This window comes from Gymnoscopelus microlampas (genome assembly GCF_963454915.1).
Source record: "Gymnoscopelus microlampas genome assembly, chromosome: 13".
Lineage (NCBI taxonomy): Eukaryota > Metazoa > Chordata > Actinopteri > Myctophiformes > Myctophidae > Gymnoscopelus > Gymnoscopelus microlampas.
The window spans coordinates 15,268,592-15,291,091 of NC_139950.1; the positions used below are offsets into that span (position 1 = coordinate 15,268,592).

The 22,500-nt window shown below is 41.6% G+C and overlaps 1 protein-coding gene across 4 annotated transcripts in view; it reads left to right on the forward strand.

Moving 5' to 3' along the window:
• Positions 1–22,500, forward strand: part of mmrn2a (multimerin 2a) — a 79,853-nt gene that overhangs the window by 13,191 nt on the left and 44,162 nt on the right. Inside the window, exons 2-3 of one of the 4 annotated variants that reach the window (XM_084076630.1) lie at positions 19,033–19,112; positions 20,411–20,787. In XM_084076630.1, coding sequence (XP_083932756.1) covers positions 20,483–20,787 — 305 coding nt within the window. In that variant the 5' untranslated portion in view covers positions 19,033–19,112; positions 20,411–20,482. Of the gene's footprint in view, positions 1–18,964; positions 19,117–20,404; positions 20,788–22,500 lie in introns of those variants that run through there. The other 3 variants (XM_084076629.1, XM_084076627.1, XM_084076628.1) reach the window with 3 other exon arrangements.

A 22,500-nucleotide genomic window follows, 5' to 3' on the forward strand; every position in this document is an offset into this window, starting at 1 on the left:
TCGACCTGCACCAGGAGTATCTATACATAATATAGACTCAAGTACTGGGGTTGAGTACTTTGTCCACCACTACTGATGATACACTTCTAAAGAAGGACAAATACATGAAGGGGGACTTGAACAAAGGCTACAACTGCTGAGTAGGATAGGATCGGTTTATTGGTCCCACAGGGGACATTTTGGCTGCCATGGAATTACATCATCATAAAAACAGAAAAAAGGTAATTAAAACAACAACAGACCGGACGTCGGCCAGGTAAGGAAAAGATAAAAAGGCCAGAAGGACCAAGTACATAAAAAACATAAAGCGTAGGCAAATAAAAGTTACACTGGTAAGTCATATATGACATTTTTAAAAAGGTCACATCGTTAATCATCAATCATTAGTCCGCAGACCAGAGGGGACCCCTGGTAGTGAAGTGAAGTGGTAGTGAGTTGGTATCATTACACAGCTTCATTGGAGATTTAACACAGAGAAATACTGCTGTGTTAACTACACCAATTGTGGTGAAGTCAGCTACTGTGGATCGGTTAATTGACAGAACCTTCCACCCTCTGTGCATTTTATCTGATACTACAAAGCCCACTAAGCCTTTAGAAACCATCGTTTCCCAGCATTAATCTCTATTGATTCAGTCTACAGGAATGGAAGATGCACTGGCTCATCCAAGGCTTTTCTTTCTGCACAGCTTTAAAGCACAATATATTAGCACTGGGTCATCAGATGTTCTGACAGGGTCATGCACCAAAAATATTGTGTTATGTAATATGTTGGGTTCTGACTTAATGGTCAATGCAGAATTCAATGAGAATTTCATTTGCCTATTGGTGCTGAACTCAAATCCAATAAAAGGACTCTCGAACTAATTAACCAGCAACCAATCTGATAACCATATTGCTAAATGACATATTGACCGTGTCAAGTTCAATTAGGTTAAAGATTTTTTTTACAAATCTATTGAAAAGAAAAGGGTATATTACTTTGCAATTGTGTTAAATGCATAGACAGATTAAATGAGTAATAATAATAATAATGTTTTATTTGTATAATACTTTTTAATACACGGTATGATTCATTAACATATTAGTAACATTAGTAATCTGTCATAAACTCAAGCCAACATGGTAGTAAAAATGTAATATACAGCAGAGATTCAAATATGTTTGATTACATGAATAATATACATGAGAGATTACAATCATTATGTTTGATTACGTGAATGAATAATATTAAGGAGAGATACATGAATAATCATTTAAATATTTGCAACAGTTTAAGGGACCACGTTTTAATGTCAATTTCTTAAAGGCCAACTAGGTAGCTTTTCTGATCTCTGTGTGCAGTGCACACACGCACTCCCCCCTCCCCTCTCTGACAGATATCAAAGTGATTGCTGTCTTTGATGCATTAATTGATTAGAGAGAGCACTAACGAGCACACAACGAGTTTGACACTTTTATGGCTCAATCAATCAACTCAGTGCACAAACTCTTTGAAGTTCAAAGGGATCAATTAAGAGCTCCAGCCGAGCTCCTTGCCTTGAAGGACATGCTAGAAGCTGGTATCATGGATCCTTACCTGGGTCAAACACTGGGGCAAACTGGATACCAACGCTGCTGTCACAGTACTGAGAGACAACCAAATCATGATAGAACCAGCAGGGGGACCCAAAGCGCCCCAGGGAAAGAAGAGAAAGCAAGACTGGGACAAGGTTGAATTGAAACCCTTCAATCTCCCACCCCCACCAGTGCAACCACTTCAGGAACCAAAAGTTGATGACCATGTACAGTACTCCCGACTTGCATCGTTCTCGACATGCATGGCCCTGAGTAGGTGGATGCCGGTCTAGTTAAATATAATTAATGAAATATTGCAACAACAACAACAAAAAAGAACATAATAAGAGAGAATAAAAGGTTGGTTGGGCCATATGAAACCTATATGGTACAGTACAAAGACCTATAGAGCCTATATACAACAAACATACACATATTTTCTGAGAGTCTGTAAAATACAGAGATAGTAAAGTCAATTCTGCATGTGAACTGCATTGCAACATGAACATTTTCACAGGAAACAGCCTGCATTACGATATGCTAATGAATGAAGAACTAACTTCAACCACAAAGCTTCTGGTTTCCTATCAGCCTTACTGGACTCACCGAGACAAACGTATAGAGACCACTCAGACAGACAGACAGACAGACAGACAGACGTATAGAGAGATTGCTCAAAGAGACATTTAGAGACAGACAGACAGACAGACAGACAGACAGACAGACAGACAGACAGACAGACAGACAGACAGACAGACAGACAGACAGAGAAACAGGCAGAGAGAGCTCAGAGAAACAGACAAAAACAAAGCAAAAACAAAATAGAGAACGTTCAGATCAGAATGTCTGGGATCAGATGGACTCGACTGTTTTTAATTCTGCTGTTTGGAGTCAACAACGGCCACCTAGTGCCAACACTCTACAGAATATCTGGAGATACTGTCAATCTGCCACATAACAACATGTTACCTGATGATCTTGACTGTAATTCAACTACTTGGCTTTTTCAAAAAGATTCATCAGCCACAGTTACTGTGGCTGAGTTTGCTCAGATTAAAAGTGAAGTGAATCCATCTAACACAAACAGAATGAGTTTGGAGTCTAACTGCTCTCTGACTGTTAAAAATATCAGAACTGAAGATGCTGGTCGCTATACGTTTAAACATTTAAAAGATGGAAACAAACATGGAGACAATCACCTGGATATTGATCTGTCTGTATTCAACATCACCAGAGGAAACAGTGAGACTGCTGGACAGACATTAACGTGCTCTCTGTTTGAATACCGTAGATGCAATGCTAATCTGAGCTGGATAAACACAGACAATAACCTGACAAAAAAAAACTCTGCATGTTCTACCACTCTGACCATCAACAAGCACGACTCGACCAAGAAGTTCAGATGTGAGTTGTTGACTGTTGATGGAAAACTGGAGACATCCATTGACTTCCCAGGAGACATGAACCCACAAGGTAGGAGCGGGGAGTTGTAACTGACGTCATATTACAATTGACCATACATTGATGTGGTGTCATTAATACATGTAATGTGGTCAATTGTAATGATGCTTCTACACAAAAGGTTGTGTTAATTTAGAGTATGCAATCATCATCACTGTATTGTGTCAAAGTGTAACAACTGACCCTGCTCTCTCTCCACATCACCAGAGGAGAAAGTCAACACCCCCCCGGTGATCATTGTGATCATTGTGATCGTTGTGGTGGTTGTGGTTGTAGTCATAGCAACAGCACTGGTGATCTTCTCCATTCTCAAGAGGAAGAACACACCCACTCATGACGTTCCCCTGAGCTCAACCAATCAGAGCACAACAGCGAGTCACCACAATCTAACAGCCAATCAGATCGATCCCGATGACAGTCTGACCTACGTGTCTGTCATCCACACCAATCAGGCAAGGGCAGCTGTGGGAGGAGCCAGGGCCCAAGATAATGATTATGTGAAGGAGGATAATAATGATGATCCTGATGTGACTTATGCTACCGTCAAACCTGACCCTTCAAACGACCTCTACGCCAAGGTCAACAAAACCAACAAAACATGACATCACAAAAAGTGAATCTTTAATCTCCTTCAGGAAATCCCTGCAAAACGCTTCTATTATGTCTGTACATAGATTTGCTGTATATACAATTATTGTGCCTGTATATAAATCTACTGTCAATAAATATGTGCCAATTTATCTGTCACCTCATCCACTAGTTTTGGAAGTTGTCATTATTATAAATGAGGGAAAGTCTATTCACATGTAGAATAGACTTTAATGTTCACATGTAGAATAGACTTTACTGTTCACATGTAGAATAGACTTTACTGTTCACATGTAGAATATACTTTACTGTTCACATGTAGAATAGATTTACTGTTCACATGTAGAATAGACTTAACTGTTCACATGTAGAATAGACTTTACTGTTCACATGTAGAATAGACTTTAATGTTCACATGTATAATAGACTTTAATGTTCACATGTAGAATAGACTTTACTGTTCACATGTAGAATATACTTTAATGTTCACATGTAGAATAGACTTTACTGTTCACATGTAGAATAGACTTTACTGTTCACAATAGAATAGACTTTAATGTTCACATGTAGAATAGACTTTACTGTTCACATGTAGAATAGACTTTAATGTTCACATGTTGAATGGACTTTAATGTCTCTGTATTGTATAGACTATAAGCCTGAACAGCTAGCATCTTTGAGAACTTAGAACAGCGCTATATAAGTCTGATGTATTATTGTGTCCACCAGGCCGGACAGCCAGACGGCCGAAGGCCTCAGACTATGTTTATGCTCGTGTCTGTCCATCCGTGTGTGTGTGTCCATCCGTGTGTGTGTGTGTGTGTGTGTGTGTGTGTGTGTGTGTGTGTGTGTGTGTGTGTGTGTGTGTGTGTGTGTGTGTGTGTGTGTGTGCGTGTGCGTGTGCGTGTGTGTGTGTGTGTGTGTGAGCAGCTAATCTGCAGCACCGCTTGAACTGATTGGCATGAAACTTTGCATGCACACTCCCAGTAGGGAAAAAAAGGAGCGGGAGGGGCCGCCTTTGCACAAAATGCCACAAATCATGAAACTTTGCACACGCACTCCCAGTAAGCCAAGGAAGAACCAAAGAACAAATTGGCCTCATGGTGGCGCTATAACAGGCCTATAGCTCCTGTGTTTTTGTGTAAGTAAAAGTCCTGTATTGCAATTTTTACCTGAGTAAAAGTACACAAGTATTGGCAAATATAATTTAACCACCAAAAGTAAAAGTACTCATTAAGCATAAAGTCCAAGTTTGTTTTCAAATATTTTCAAAATAATGTCAAAATCTTAGCTGATCTACAAGCTCACAACGCATCTAGTAAAAATAAGCTTACATTATGTATGCTGGCAAGTGTCTCCTTGTGGGTCTCCTGCAGTGCAGAGAGGTGGCTATTGTAGAAAGGAAGCCATTGGAGAAAATCAATGACACAATCAGGAGCATTTGAGTTATTACTTTCAGGTAGCACAGGATAACAAATGTCTGTGTGGCCACCCACAAAGCAGCAAGAAAAACAGATCACGTTTGCTTCGCTCTCATCTCTCACTGCGCTGTTGCTCTTAAGGAAACTCACATTTCACTGTCTCCACCACACACCCGAAGGTGTGAGGGTCACAGACTTTGAAGTTGAGTTTGGGTCAACCTCAGTGGTCCCTATTTCCCCCCCTGACCTCTCCCCTTTGACACCCAGCTCTCCCCCTTGACCCCCCTCTCGGGTCGTTTATCACAGGGCGGGACAGGCGTCCGTTCCTTTGACAACCTTAAAACCACATCTCTTCAAGAGAGAAATGATTGACCAGTTCTGGAGGAAACTCACCATGGTGGAAATTAATTAAGTATTACCTTTACTCAAGTAATGTACTTAAGTGAAAACATTCAGAAAACAACACATTTTGAAGACTTTAGAACTTTTTCTGAAAGTATATTATAGGCTACTGGAAGCTCTGGTTTGCTGTCCTTGCATTTGTGTATCAGTTTGATTTATTGGATCTTTTCTTTTTTTATTCTCCCACAGTGTAGCCAAAAGCACATTCCCATGCAGGTTCTCCTCTATTCACGAGGCAACATAAATTCCAGTGATGTAGTATTGCGGGCATCCACTGCAACATGAATAAATGAGTTTGCACTGAAGCCAATATGTCAGACACATTGAAGAGGAAAGCTGCCGTCCCGTCTGATTCATGCAGTCACGCTTACACTTCAGACGTTTAACTGATGCTTTGAACCAGAAAGATACGCTGTCAGAACAACAGGCAAAGTTCATACATCAGTTTTTACTGAAGAATGTACAGATAGATAGATAGATAGCCGTCCCTTCTCTTCTCTTCTCTTCTCTTCTCTTCTCTTCTCTTCTCTTCTCTTCTCTTCTCTTCTCTCAAACTATTTTGGCTATCCAATATCCAGTTCTCTTAAAGCCCCCCAACAGCACCTCAGTGCCTCACTTTAAAAAAAAAGTACTCTCCTCATTGTTCTCTGATGGCCCTATTGCAATGATTAGGCTACAATTGGATTATAGAGCTATTTAATGCTTTAAAAAAGAACAAAAATCTCTTACACCACTTTAATAATATAATATAATAATAGACATACAGTATTAACAGTAGTTTTAGGCCTAAAACTATTAAAGGGGATGAAAAAAGGACTGTTTTGACTTTTGTGTTTTTGAACTGTAGGCTAGATTTACCTTTGCTGTATCTCCCATGCAGAACTCCTGTACTCTCTGCAGTCATCAGCCTGCACTTCCTGTCATTAGGCTTACATTCAGCCCGTGATATATCAACCAACCAATAATTTTTCCAACCTGACAATAACAGCTATTATGGCCTTTCTCTGTCGTTGTCTCTGAAAGTGTGAGGCTACTGCCATCCACTGGTCATATTAGGAACAGTTCTACTGCTGGTGTTCATTCTAGCTGTGGGACTAAATGAAACTGAGATTTCACCAGGTACATTTTTATCTTCTGCTCCACTATGTTATATTTTATTCAATTGGAATAATATACTGTAGCTGTCTTTCTCCCCTATCTAGTGTGGGGAAGAGCTGAGAGGGAGACAGTGTAGGAGAGACATTAGGAAAGCTGTAGAGGGGACAGCGTAGCGTACAGAAAACTTCAGACCTCTCAAAACAAACTGATCAGGTTACTACTAAACCACACACCTAGGCTAGGACTCACCTGACCTAACCCATGCTCATTTATACACGCTATAATTCAACAGTAAAATATACAAACAATATACTTGATCAACAGCATTCTCATACCAGATACAATATTTTCTACTGTACAAATGGCAACCCCTAGCCTATAGCTAATATCATACAAAGTGAACTACTGAATAGCAAAATAATAAAATATTCATCCAACACTAAAAACAATAAAGTTTTGATAAAATGCTATGAATTAACATTTCAGTAATTCAACCATTCCCTTTGCTTGCTCCAACTGGGAACAAAGTAAGATAGTTGAAAGTTATGTTGGAGTATGGTGTTTTAAATTCTTGTTTGATGTGTCATTTGAGCATCTGCCCCACCAGTGGTCTCTGCATAGGTGTACTTTCAGTGCAGCAATGAGCTAAAAACATAACACTTCAAGCTAGTCTGTCCTCAACATACGTGATAAGCAAGTTATCACTAAGTCACAATCACTTCTATTGAATTCTTTCATTAAATCTTTCTTGTAATGTAATGTTGCATCAAATCCATGCATGATGAAATCCATGAAATGTATGCATGAAATGACAAATGGAAAAATGAAGGTCTCCTCGTGCATTAGGACAGATATCAGGGATGTGTGTTTACAATGAGTCCAACCATGAGTTTGAAGTTGAAAGGTCTTATAGGAGATATCGCAATATTGAATCAAACAACTTGGGAAACTGTCTGGGGTGCATCCAAAAGCGATATTGCCCATAATGACATCCTCAACATAGAAATGCCAGGTTCAAATACAATAAAAGTGGGCTCTAACATTATATTTGAAAGAAAGAAAAGATAGGTTGCAAAAATGAATAGATCACTTTTTAACAATACAAGGAAGGAGAGAATAGAGAGGCGGAAGGGAGGAAGAAAGAGGAGGAATGGGAAGTGAAGGGAGGGGGAGGTGAAGGAAATGCCCATCTAGAGCTCTGGATCAGCTTCTGTCCCTCTCTCTCTCTCTCTCTCTCTCTCTCTCTGCTTCCTAAATGATATCACTCCATCTTATCTGCACATGAAAAGATTCTTCATGTGGTGAAAGCCATACCACAATGTAGAAATACTTTGTAGAAAAACACAGTATTTGGCATCAAAATATAAAAATTAAAAACTCAGTATGGAGAATGTCCCATTTCACAAGTGTGTATCAAAATCTATATGAAAAGCACTGATCTACAAGTTCACAATGCGTTTCAATGTGTAGTGAGCTTGTACATTGGCAAGGTATTAAATAGGGCTTAATTGCTTAATGCATGCTTTGTAACCATCCTAAATTAAAATTGGCTAATGGGAGGACCGGCCTACGCCCAAATATGGAGTGTGTTGTCCACAATGTGTCGTCATGGCATCAGGCGCAAACAAATCAGTCAGCTCCATGTATGGGCACAAAAGGGGGCATGCCCATATATGGGTATACTGATGCTATTAATTCATTAATGCTATTGGTTGTGTAGCTGTAGCTTGTCAATCAAAATCATCACAAGGTAGCCGGCGCCCCTATACAGCATACCCTACTTTATCTTCAATTTGAAAATAAATGGGACCATAATTTACCAAAACGCAGATCATGAAAATACTTTAAACTAGCGACTGGAAGCATAAAGTATTTATGACAATGTTTATTAAGGTAATAAAATCAAGTTTCAAGTTCGGCAAAAACCCATCCGCTTGAATAGAGCCTAACTGCTTCTGACACCAACAGGGGTGAAACAGCAAGACTAGGCTATGAACTGTCTCTTCCTATAGCCTCAATTTACAAGCCGGATGCTAGCTATACACTATACACTCCATCTCATCTGGACATGAAAAGATTCTACCAGTGGTGGAAGAAATACTCAACTTTTTTAAGTAAAAGTAGCAATACGTCACCTGGACATGAAAGGATTCTACTCTATATTCACGTGTTCAGAAGGAGAACAGGAAGGAAATCCATTCAGGCGTTTATTTTCAGCAGCAACGCTCGCTGGCTGGAACAGTAGCCTAGAGTCGGTGGTTCCAGTCTGGGTGTGTCTGCCACTATACGCCTCGATGATGTCACTGTGGAAAGGTTGTAGCTCGGGGTCATGACCTTCTGTCACAGGTCATCATCCCCCTCCCTCTGTCTGTCTGTCTGTCTGTCTGTCTATAACTATATCTACAGTATAACTATAACTATAAGACAATGATGAACAACATAGCTATTAGTTATCATCATAGTTATAGTGCTTGGTGGGAGTGGCCCTTGTCTGTCCGTCTGTCTGTCTGTCTGTCTCACTTTCTCTCACATGTACGAGCACGCACACGTACACACACACACACACACACACACACACACACACACACACTCACCTGATTAACTTTCTGTTATGATGTGCTTGTTTCTTTTAAAGTGTGGCGCAAATAGAACCGTGTCCTCACAGAACTTGTGTCCTCACAGTAAAAAAAAAGATTTATCTCTGAGAGAGTACATTGGTATTGTACTTTGAAAGTACAGTAAAAGTACTGCAGTGGCTGCCGTTTAAACAACGATGACAGCCAAACAATGGTCACCAATGTTCCCACGGTAAACATGCTTAGCCACCAATCAGCAACAGGAACACAGGTTGCCACGGCAGCAGATGTAAGTATGTATAAACGGAACACTGTTACAGCTTGAAGTCATTCTTTCCTCCGTGATGCGTCATGTGTCATAGTATACAGTTTGTCATACTGATTACAATAATATATGAAATAGTAATGTAATAAAATGTAGTAATATACATCAGTATTCTAAAATGTTATGTCATAAAATATAATAGTATATTATTCTATAATGTAATATTATCAATAGTATAGTATTATTATGTAATAATGTCATAAAATGCAGTGGAGGAACTTTTTAACTTTTTTAGTTTTGTGGGACATGTTTATAAATTGTTGTGTTAATCTAACGCCAGCTTGTACCGACAAACTTGTACAGTAGGCCTATGTGTCTCCGATTGAGGTACAGTACATCCCATAAGGCAGAGGGACACAACACTTATCCCATAGCCCAGGGATGCTCGACGCAACCCGATGACCTTGACCAAATGACCTGGCCCTTCTCTCTCACAGACAGTTTTTACTTTACACACAGTGGTGTAAAGTAACATTTTGGGGCTTTTTATGCCTTTATTCGATAGGACAGTAGGCTGACAGGAAATGGGGAGAGAGAGATGGTTGTCGGGACCGGGACTCAAACCCGCCACATGTTGTCAGGCTACTCTGGGCCTAGGTGCCTGGACCGCTACGCCAGCGATCCAGACCCTTAAGTACAATTTTTAGGTATTTTTTACTTTACTTGAATATTTCCAAATTTCTTTACTTTTACTTCTACTCCTCTACATCTCATGCAAATATTGTAGTTTTTTACTCCACTACAATTCTTTGAAAACTTTATTACCAGTCACTTTGAGTGCTAATTAACTAGTAACTAAAATGTACATTAACCAGCCCTCTTTATACTTTGGCTATTTGAAAATAGCCGATCTACAAGCTCACAACACGTCACTTTGCAACGAGTTGTGAGCTTGTAGATTGGCTGTTTTCAAAATATTGTTAGGCCTATACATATTGAACTTGTGAACTTATTCTGCATAATGAGTAGCCTACTTTTACTTTTTGCTTCTTTAAGTTTATTTTGATGCTAATACTATTGGACTTTTACTCAAGTATATTTTTTATCCCGGACTTTTACCATATTTCAAATCGAGTGAAAATAGCAGATGTACAAGCTCACAACGCCTCACGCGCTGCAACGAGTTGTGAGCTTGTAGATCAGCTATTTTTGTACTATTGATATTTTTCATAAGTTATGATGTACTTGGCTCCGATTGGCTCTCTTTCTACATTAGTTCCAAACTTTTGGGACTACTGGCCAATCACAGCGGGTCCTCGCTGTGATTGGCCAGTAATCAGGAAGTTAGGAACTGTTATTTTTTAACTCTTTTGTGCATTTTCCGTGCATAATGCTGGGAAAGTTTGTTTGTGAAGCGAAGCGCCCGTCTCTGATCTTTGCACGTATACATTGAGTGCCAGGTACTATGCATCCAAATCATCCTTGGAGTGCAAGCGAGTAGGCCTACAACAAAAATGCAAAAATCTGAAGGCCGATCTAAAAAAAATCGGGGCAGAGGTTCTGCTCTCGCATCCAGGGAGTGCGTGAGTTTCGCTGCGATCGGTGCCGGAGATTACTGCCCACAGACAGACGGACCGACGGACGGACGGACGGACACACACACACACGACAGACAGGGTGCAAAACATTCTCTGCCATTAGTCGCATTACTGCATCAAAAGTAATCAACAAACTATACAAAATGATGAAACATTGGCCAAATTGTCACATAATATAAGAAAGAGGCAAACATTTTGAAAATAGCAGTTGTGAGCTTAGATATACTATTTTCACAATATTTACCTAGGGGACCACTGTCAGTGTCAACACCACAAGTGTTTATTTGCGGTGTTGACAGCGGTCCTCATGTCATCCAAACATTCATCAACACCTGTCTGCACTGAATAGGGCTGTCAGTCACGATTACAACATTTATTTAAGTATTTAAGTTGCCGGTTAATTGTCATAGAAATAATTTTACAATTTAATTGTGTTTTTGGCATTGAACATTGGAAAATATTTATTAAAAAAATCTGTTTGCCTTTTAGGCTTCGTAATCAAAAATTGCACAGGGCAGATATGACAAATAACTTAAATATATAAAGAAATTACTGACATATTTAAAGGTGGAGTAAGTGATAAAAAAAAAGTTTGTTAAAAGGTTAAAGCACTATCTTCTGATAGTAATCATTGTTTGTCCAGCTCTTTAATAAACAGTAAATACATTTTCCGCTAGGTGTCAAAATCTCAGCCAATCAGGAGAAAGTACCAATTTTTAAGCTTCATTTTTATAGTGTTCCAGTTCCAATTTTGCCTGCTCATTTCTTAGTGTCATCACTTTCAATTTCACTTGTTTAATCTATATCCTGATTGAGTTCTCTATCCTGATTGGATGAAATTGGAAATGAAACTGAAACTGAAACGAAAATACATTTTCTGTTTTATAAAGAGCTGGAGAGACAAGGAGACTCCTTTTACCGAACAAACACTCTATAGCAATGAGTACTACCAGAATATAGAGCTATTTAACACTTATTTTAACCAAAGAAAATCACTTGCCCTACCTTTAATAATAGAAACGACTGATCTACAAGCTTGTAGATCCGCTATTTCTGGAAAATGTTTGAAATATGACATTTCCAACATAGAAACAATGGAAAACAATTGCGATTATGTCAAATAATTAAGATTAAGCGATTATGTAATAAATGTGACAGGCCTAGCGCCGAATCCTCCAGATCCGCTGGCCTAACACCATTAGCAACAAAGAACTGTGGCTCTTTGTCTGACCTTACAAATCAAAAACCAGCAGAGGAAGAGATAGGCCATACTCTCCGTAAACCAGCCTCAAACACCACAAGACAATCCCTCAAGTGGAACTCCCAAGGGAAAAGAGAGAGAGAGGACGACCACGTAACATCTGGCACGGTGACTTGGAGGCAGATGCCGAGGGAATGGGCCACATCTGGGGACAGCTGGAGGCGTTCGCTCAGGACCGGGATGCTTGGAGAAGCCTTGTTGACGGCCTAAGCCCCAGGGGTAAGCTTATTTTAAGCAACTTTGGGCTTGTAAAAATGTGTAGTTGCAGGTGATGTTTTTTTTTTTGCTTGTTTCTAAAGTAGTTGTTTTTTTGGTCTTGCTTCCTAATGTTTTTTAAACCGGTCGTTCTTAAACATTTTCATGTCAGAGACACCCAAATTAATATGGATTTGTCCATCTGATAAGATTTTGTGCCAGGGACCCCTGTAATAATAATAATAATATGCCTTGTGTGTGTGTGTGTGTGTGTGTGTGTGTGTGTGTGTGTGTGTGTGTGTGTGTGTGTGTGTGTGTGTGTGTGTGTGTGTGTGTGTGTGTGTGTGTGTGTGTGTGTGTGTGTGTGTGTGTGTGTGTGTGCGCGCGCGCTCATGTGGCCTAGTCGCTTCTTTTGGGCTTGTTTTCGTAGACTTGGCCACTTGTCTCAAAAGCTTGCAACACTGGTAATAGGCTGGTGCGTGGTGCTAAAGGCGTGTTTGCTTCATGATTATTGTCTCCGCCAGGCCGAAAGGCATGGCGAGAGAGTATGTTGCGCGTGCATGCACGTGCGTGCATGTGGGCTGTTTTTTATTGAATTTGGCTGGTTTTGAGTTGTGCTAGAATCCGGGGAACATAGACATGACCCCGACTCACACACATACGCACACATAATAGCACACACACGCGGGAAGAAATGTTAAAGACATTATTTTACTGTCATGTTTAATGATAAAACATTGGCAAACTTATAAACCTTAACTTTTAAACATGACTAGCATGACTGTTACTGAATACAAAGCATTCAACTACAATTGAATTGGACTGAAATGTTATGGCCACCTAAGACCTCCCCCCAAAAGAAAAAAAAATCTACCAAGGGGGCATTAACTATAGCCATTTCACTCCATTTCTTTTCAGTATAGCAACATACAATGTTTTCTCTTGCGGCCTTCTCTTGCAGTTTTAAGCAAAATACAGTAAATGTGATACTCAAATAAATGGGATAATTGGATTCAGGAATTAGAGAAAGGGGATTGTAAAACAAAAAAGAGGCTATAGTCTGAGCTGAAGCAACTCCATAGGAGTTAGACCAGCTTCAAAAACCAGATAAAAAGTTGCCATGCCTGCTACTTTTTGCAAAGTATACATTTCATATAAAAACAACCTTTATCTCTCGCATGGAGATAAACGGCCTTGTGGTCGGGCACAGGCACGTGTGGGAGCGCACGTGCTACATAGTACAGCACACACACACACACACACACACACACACACACACACACACACACACACACACACACACACACACACACACACACACACAAGCATGCACACACACGCACGCACACACACACACACACACACACACACACACACACACACACACACACACACACACACACACACACACACACACACACACACACACACACACGCACATACACGCACAAACAAACTTACTGTAGTGTATACAAACTCATAAAATCCTCAGTGTTACGTTTATCCATTAGTGTGAGTTAAATTCCCATTATGTGAGAGTGTGTGACCTTTGGGGGTGTAACTTGTGTCCTCGGCTGCTCTGTGCAACACTTTTCAACAGTTCTGTGTGTTTTTCTTTTCTTTTCTTTTTTTAAATCACTTTATATAAATCAATTTGATTTGGGATTTGACTTTGCTCCATTACAGCACTTAACGCATGGGTTCACTTCCTTCCCTTCTCCCCCTCCTTACCTCTCTGTCTTTCTCCCTCCCCCATCTCTCTCTCTTTCTCTCTCTCTCTCTCTCTCTCTCTCTCTCTCTCTCTCTCTCTCTCTCTCTCTCTCTCTCTCTCTCTCTATCTCATTAACTATTCCAACTCTATCTCTCTTTCGATCTTTCTTTGACCCCCCCCCCCCCCCCCTCCCCTCCAGTGGTGGAAAGTTGTGCGTTTACTCAAGTACAGTAATTCAGTGCAATTTTGAGGTGTCTCTTACTTTACTTGAGTATTTCCATTGTTCAATACTTTATACTTACTCCACTACATCTCAGAGGCAAATATTGCGCGTTTACTCCACTACACTATTACTATTTTTAAAACATTAGTTACTTTGTAGATTTGGATTATTCTTACAAAACATACATTACTCTTTAGGCTTATTTTAGGCTATTCGAAAATAACTGATTTACAAGCTCACAGCCGAGCTAGTACAATTTCCGAACGATTTTGACACATTTTGAAACATTGAAGTTATTTTATTTTTGTACTTTTTTATATACTAGAGGTTCTGGCCCGCTACGCAGTCCTTGTCCCTATTATGTCCATATATGGAGATCCCTGATGTCATCAGTATATTCCCATATATGGGCATACCCTCTTTTGTATGGAGCTGATTTATTTGCTCCTGATGCCATGACGACACATTGAGGTTAGACAACACATGGCATATTTGGGCATGGAGAACTCCTTTTATGGTTATGGCTGAGTCATTGTGACATGAGCGTGTCGACGTGGCCTGTTCGCCTGCCTGCCGGCGTCCCTTCAGCCAAATTTAAATTAAATTACATTTTGATATCTGATATATCTTTATATTGTGGTATTGCTACTTTTACTTAAGTAAAACATCTGAGTAGTTCTTCCACCACTGCCTCTCTCTCTCTCTCTCTCTCTCTCTCTCTCTCTCTCTCTCTCTCTCTCTCTCTCTCCTGACATCCCCTTCCTGCGTTCTGTGTGGTGAAGGAAGAGAAATGCAGAGCGGCCGTGATAAGAACAGAGACATTCCTCTGACCTGCCAAGAGAAATGGCCCGCTTCCTCATGAGAGGTCTGTGTGTGTGTGTGTGTGTGTGTGTGTGTGTGTGTGTGTGTGTGTGTGTGTGTGTGTGTGTGTGTGTGTGTGTGTGTGTGTGTCTGTGTCTGTGTGTGTGCGTGCGTGCGTGCGTGCGTGCGCTCTCTCTCGTGTGCGTGCATGTGTGTCTACACCTACGCTTATGCATGCAATGAGTGTGTATCATGTATGCATGAATGTGTGAGGGGGTACGTGCACTCATGTCTGTCTGTGTGTGTGTGTGTGTGGGGGGCACGTGTGTGTGGGTGTGTTTCTCACTATGCAACTCTGACCCACCAGGAAATTAGAGAGAGAGGGAGATGGGATAGATACCCCAACCAGTGTCCACTAGGGTCTAAATGTCTAAATGGAAGACCACCTCCTACCACAGGCACATGACAGTCAGTTGTATATGAAGACTCCCCGGTCTAGCACAGTAAGGACAGGTGGCCGTGCCTTTGCTGTGTTGGCACCGAAGTTGTGGAACAAACTCCCTTTGAGGATCAAAGCTGTCCCCACCCCTAGGGAATTTTAAAACCCATTAAGACCTGAGGCCGCTTCTAAACATTTTCTAAATCCTAACAGTTTTTTGGAAAAAAATATTTAAAAAAATAATTCACGATTTTTCAAAAATAGCAGATCTACAAGCATGTAGCGCGGCGTATGAGCTTGTAGATCTGCTATTTTTGAATAGCCAAAGACATTTATTTGTTTTCCTATCAATTAGTCACCCCATGGAGACTTGGATTCATGGATATTGTTTAGTTTTTGTCGCATTCCTAAGCCAATAATTTGATGACCAGCGGACCGGTAGGCAGCGGTTCCGGTAGGAGACACAAAGGAGACTCTTTGTGTCTCATACCGGAACCGCTGCCGGTCATCAAATGATTGGCTTTGGAATGAGACAAAGACAAAAAAAAATCCATGAATTCAAGTCTCCATGGGGTGACTAATCGATAGGAAAAAAAGTCATTTTGGGGGTGAACTATACCTTTAAGACCCACATTTTCACTCTAGTGCAGGGGTTTTCAACTGGTGGTATGTGGACCGTGAAGGTATTGCATGTGGTCCCTGACCATGCATTTAGTAGTGTAGGAAAGTGAAGATTTGTGTATTTATTTATTTTGTATCGACCATTCGTTGAGAAACGGTGCACTAAATGACCTGGTGACGTATAATGACGCGTCAATGTTGTCAGTTACTGGGAAGTCGGACGTCAAGAACTTCCACAGAAAGTGGAAGAAGAGTTAAAATCTCAAGGGAAACTGTACCGGATTGTCTGGTTGAGTCATCGTTATTAGGAAATGGGCCCTCCTTACCAGTCAGTATTTCATTTCAAGATTTTTCCCCCACACCACGCCCATATCCCCTCTCCCAACACAACAGTGGTCCCCAGGTTGATTCTTAGTCAGGGTGGTGGTCCCTGGTTCATAATCAGTTGAAAACCTCTGCTCTAGAGCAGTGGTTCTCAAACTTTTTCATGTCAAGGACCCCCAAATTGACACTTATTAGCCCGCGGACCCCCATTTGAAAAGATATGCCACGGACCCCCCCATAAGAGATGATTTTTACAGCTCTAGCAGTCAATTCTAAACCGTTTTAATTGAAGGACCCCCAGTTTGGCATGCATAAGGCTACGGACCCCTATTTTATGGCATTTCTATTTCTGGGACCCCAATTCATATTGTAAAATTAATGTTCATTTAACTGTGAGAGTGTACAAATGGAACCAAATGGACCCGTTAGGGTCCATTTGGTTCCATTTGTACACTCTCAGAGTTAGATCCATAAGGGTCCATTTGGTTCCTAACTATCCATCATTTAGCTGGGGACCCCCTGGAACTCCCTCAAGGACCCCTGGGGGTCCCCGGACCCCACTTTGAGAACCAATGCTCTAGAGGATTCACTTAGGTTCACTTGTTATTTTGTGTTTTGTGGGCTGTGTGTATTTGTGTTTAGGTTCTACTCCCTCCTGTTGTGACTGAGTTCTTGTTGTCCTAGTCTAGTCTTCTTTGTCTTGTCCTGTGTTTTTCTCTTGTCTCTTATTTCTTTTCTCTTTCTTCGGACTGCGCCCCCGGGGCCAGTGTAATAACTGGATGGGGGGGCGCACTACAAATCCTGAACCTATGAACATATGTACTGTTATATTGTAATGTACTCTACCTACCATACACATTGGTTAAAGGACCACCTCAGCCATTTTCAAGCTTATCTTCATATAATGGGTCCTTACTAATGCTACTCACTCTGTGTCTCAAAGAAGGGCTGTGGACAGTTCAGAAAGCTGCCCTTTTTTTGCTCTTCTATTATTAACAAAATGGCTTCTTTTTCAGCATGCTTTCCCAGAAGAGAAAGGCTGTAGTTTCTATTAACTTGGAATCTCCCATCGATGATGTCATTGGTAGGCAGGATTCCGAACTGTCCATAGCCCACCATCAATGAAACGCAGAGTGACTTGACAGAAATGATGCTTTCTTATAATGAGCATTAGTGAAGAGTGAGGACCAATTCTATGAAGATAATGTCGAAAGTGAGTGAAGTGCTCTTTTAACATAATATTGTCTTTGTTCAAATACATTCTGGACTGCAGCTTTAACATTAAGCTTCCCTCTAAAACATACACACATTTTCCACACACACAAACATCATCTTCATGACAACAAACAATTGGTAAATGTCCACAAAGATTGCTGATAAGAACACTCCAGTGCACACAGGAGGACATCCCTCCCTCCACACAGACGTCTGGTCCGAGGACCACCAAGGGGTCCAAATGGACCCTTAGGTCTGTAACTCTCAGAGTTGAATAAACATTGAGGATTCTACAGTGTGTCAAAGGCCAAGGACCCCTTAGCTGAGAGAGAGATGAAGCAGGGAGGGACCCCACTACACATTGGATTCATGTTAAATGTGTGTTTTCAGACATTTAACAACTTAAACCCTCTATACTTTGTAAACTTGACATTTGGCTCGGTACTTGGTCTGCTCTTTCTTTCCCTGTGCACCAACATATTCGCCGAAAATAGCCGATGTACAAGCTCATAACGCGCCTGTAAGCTTGTAGATCGGCTAGTTTCGGCTAATGTTCCATCCAGAATAGGGATGCGAGGTGTTCAAGTGGTTAATGTAAAAATAAAAAAGAATGTCTGTATCACAAAAATATTTGGCGGCCCTCCCTGTAGTATCTCTGAGGACCCTCTGGGGGTCCCGGACCCCCTGTTGAAGACCCCTGTGTAGATCATTGGGGTGCACTAGCTCACCCACGTGAGAGAGAGAGAGAGAGAGAGAGAGAGAGAGAGAGAGAGAGAGAGAGAGAGAGAGAGAGAGAGAGGAGAGAGAGAGAGAGAGAGGAGAGAGAGAGAGAGAGAGAGAGAGAGAGAGAGGAGATAGAGAGTGAGAGAGAGAGAGAGAGAGAGAGAGATGAGAGAGAGAGAGAGAGAGAGATGAGAGAGAGAGAGAGAGAGAGGAGAGAGAGAGGTCAGAGAATTGTTCCAGTCCAGGTCGAGTGTGAGAGCAAGGGGAGGTAGGAGTTTGGGGTGTGGTGAGCAGGGTAGGGGGTGGGGTTGGTGGGGGGGTCTTTCCGAGGATTGTTGCAGGAGGTCTTTGAAAGCGTCAGAGGGAGGGAGGGGAGGAGGGGTCTTTTTCTCCCCAATCTGAAGGGGGCGGGTCTTTTCTTTTCTTTTTTTTTGGTAACTTTCCCTAAAGGAAACTCTTTAAAAACAAACGTCTTTCCTGCTGGGGTCCTCACTGCCAGTCTGTCAGCCTCAGAGACAGACACAGACACACACTCACACACACATAGAGAGAGAGAGGGAGAGAGACCAGCGTGAAGAGGAGACAGCAGTGGACCTTATTAACAAGCAGACAAGCAGGAGCTTAACTGTCCCGGTGTGTTTTTTTTTTATTATACATTTTCGATTTTCGGATTGATTGGATTGTCATATCATATGTGACATAGGTTGCTGGTTGGAATCCTACTTGCTTGCTCAAAGGTTACAGTGTGAGGTGCTGTACCACGCGCTGACCGGACAGAGGAACCGGCACTTTTCTTTCCCAGAGAATTTTAACCAGTTGAACCCCAGAAGCATCCCTATTCTGGGGGGAACCGTGGCCCAATAAATAGCAGATCTACAAGCTCACATTGAGTCGACTCGTTGTGTGCTTGTAGATTGGCTATTTTTGGGGCGAAGAGATTTGGTGTAGGAGACAAGATCAGACCAAATACAGTTGCAAGTTTCACTTAGTTTTAGAGGTTTTAAGTGGTTAAAGGTCATAGCATAGGTCACAAGTAGATTTCATAGGTCAGAACATTTGCATTCATGTTTATTTATAAGATCCATTGTGGTAGAGATGGGGAGTAGATTTAAACATCTTTTCTTGTTTTCACCACGAAAGCATAACTTAAACTCTGTCATGCAGATAATGGAATAATGCGATACACAAATAATGTGTTAATTAAATTAAATCCTGGATTGGAGTCTCCTGCTATGGCCCAGTAAGCAATTTGTCATGAGTTTCTATTGAATCATTTTGAGATGCCACTAGATGACACCAAATTCCGGCTACGTTTGGCTATTTTGGGCTATTTTCAGCTATCTTCTGCTATTTTTGGCTATTTTGGGCTATTTTTGACTATCTTCTGCTGTGTTTGGCTCTGTTGTGTGACTAATTTAAATCAAGCTTAGAGCGGCATGATATAAAAAAAAGATTTATGAATAAAATATAATTGTGTCCAATCTGTATGGCAGAGTATGGAAATATATGTTAGCAATGTTAATACAATATAACTTCTACAATTGGGGTGGTTGTATTTTGTCTCCCTGCTCTTCTATTGAGACATTTAGATCGTGTCAAAGGTCATGTCTCACCTAGACACAGGATCTGACACGAATTTTGACCTGATGGTCAAGATTCAATTTATCCCCTGAGCAAGCAGGCAGGCTCTTTGGCTCAATGATAAAACATTTCAGTACTTGCGCAGGAAACTGGGTTCAAATCCGGGGTAGAAAAGGAAAGTTACAGTCCCTCAGGGCTCTGTACTGGTGTATTTTCAGTTTTCTGTTATTGCGGGGAAAGCTTTTGCTGAAGCGTTGCGTTGTCGGCTATTTTAGGTGAAAGCTTTCCCCACAATACAGATGCTGCATGGGGTTTAAGTGATTAATGCTCTTTTCCTTTTCCAGGAGAAGACAAGACTGACCGACAGGCGAAACTGACAGGCCGAAGGCACAGACGGCCGTAGCGTCGCGGTGGTTTTCACCATGCTGCTGATGAGGGCGCACGTGGGGGAGCTGGTGCTGGTGCTGGGCTTGCTGGTCAGCGCGCGCTGCGAGGTCCGAGCCCGCGACCCGGAGGAAGAGGGCGGGGAGGAGGAGGGCGAGGAGGAGGTGGTGATGATGGCACGACGAGGAGGAGGAGGAGGAGGAGGGCTGGGGTCGTCGGCTCACCCCTTCCTCCCACGCGGGGCCAGGCCGGTGGGTCAGCAGCCGCCGCTCAATCCACTGGGACTTCCGGAGGAAACGGCGCCGTCTGCCGGAGAGGGAGGGAGCTACCCGGCGCGTACTGGGTGAGTGGATGGAAGGTACATGATGGAGCTGTGCTCTCTTTGTGTGTGTGTGTGTGTGTGTGTGTGTGTGGGTAGGGTTGAGATCCAGCTACCGGAGGAAACTAATCTGACATTTAGGAGCCCCGGAATCAGTTTTGGAACTGTTTCTGGAACCCGGTTTTATCAAACTGTCAGAGCTGGTAAAGTATGTGGACTTCACGTCTGCTGTACAATTACAATACCAACAATACCAGTGGTTGTCAAAACTTTTACCGGTAATTTCAAGGACCAAGTTTGGACTTTTAGCTTGGAATCCCCCATTTAAGAGAGAGAGAACCAAATGGACCCGTAACCATTTGTTTCCATGTGTACACTCTCAAAGTTACAGACATGTAATGGTCCATTTGGAACCCCTAGGAATTGTTAAAGGGAACCGTTTAGAGGGAATAGTTAAGGAACCGGAATCGTAAAAATTCCAACCCTGTGTGTGTGTGTGTGTGTGTGTGAGTGTGTGTGTGTATATACTTGTATTACTGTGTGTGGATCTCAGACTTCAGTCATCTATGATGATCTATGATGACATATCTGTGATGTACTGTAAGATGACTCTATTTGGGCAAGGTTTCCGCCCCGATACATTTTTCACATTATGTGAAATAAAGTTAGTGGAGGTATTTCTGTGTGCTACTGGCACTGGGCACCAGATATTCGGTGCTGATCGGTCCAGCGGTTTATGAGATTAGCTCTGGACAGACACACACCAACCCTCTTGTAGACTGCTAGTCTCCTACAGAGCCAAGGCTTAAAAACCCATACAGGACGATGAATAACATCGTCAATGTCGGGCAGAAACCTTCTCCATGTTTCGTTAATGCCGTATATTTTATATTTCTGTCGTATCACCTGTTTTGAGCTTGTACATAGGCTATTCTGGTTGATATGGAAAATGTTGGTTCTACTGTGAAAGCTGTTGAGTCTGTGTATAGGGTTTATGAATATTGAACCAATGAAAAGCCTTAAAGGAATAGTTCACCCACAAAAAACTTATTTTCTATTGATTGCACACCCCATGAAGCCTTGAATTCATGGATATTTTTAGTTTTTGACGCATTCCTAAGCCAATAATTTGATGACTGGCGGTCTCTCCTGTAGGAGACTCAAAGAGACTCCATTGAGTCTCTTACCGGATACATACATTAGCATCTTTCCGCCGGTAATCACATAGTTGTCTCAGGAATGCGAGAAAAACAAAAAAAATCTCCATGAATTCAAGGCTTCATGGGGTGTGCAATTGATAGAAAATAAGTCATTGTATGGGTGAACTACGCCTTTAAGAAGAGTTTGTGACTTTATAGGTTATTTTTTTTCATTTACTGAAAGGTGTTTTGGACTTACACGGTTTCACAGAGACAATTTGTAAGTGATCTGTGAGATAAAAAAGGCTCATCCCCAGAAGCTGTTAACAGTCTTATCTCTGTCAGCTGTCAGCCTGCAGGGACCTGAGACCATATACACACACTCACTATAGAAGAGAGAGAGAGAGAGAGTCGGAGAGAGAGAGGGAGACACCACCTGGGCTTTTAAGCACCATATGCCCACACATACGCCCGCACACACGATAACAAGCAAGTTTATGGGCACACACACACACACACACACACACACACACACACACACACACACACACACACACACACACACACACACACACACACACACACACACACACACACA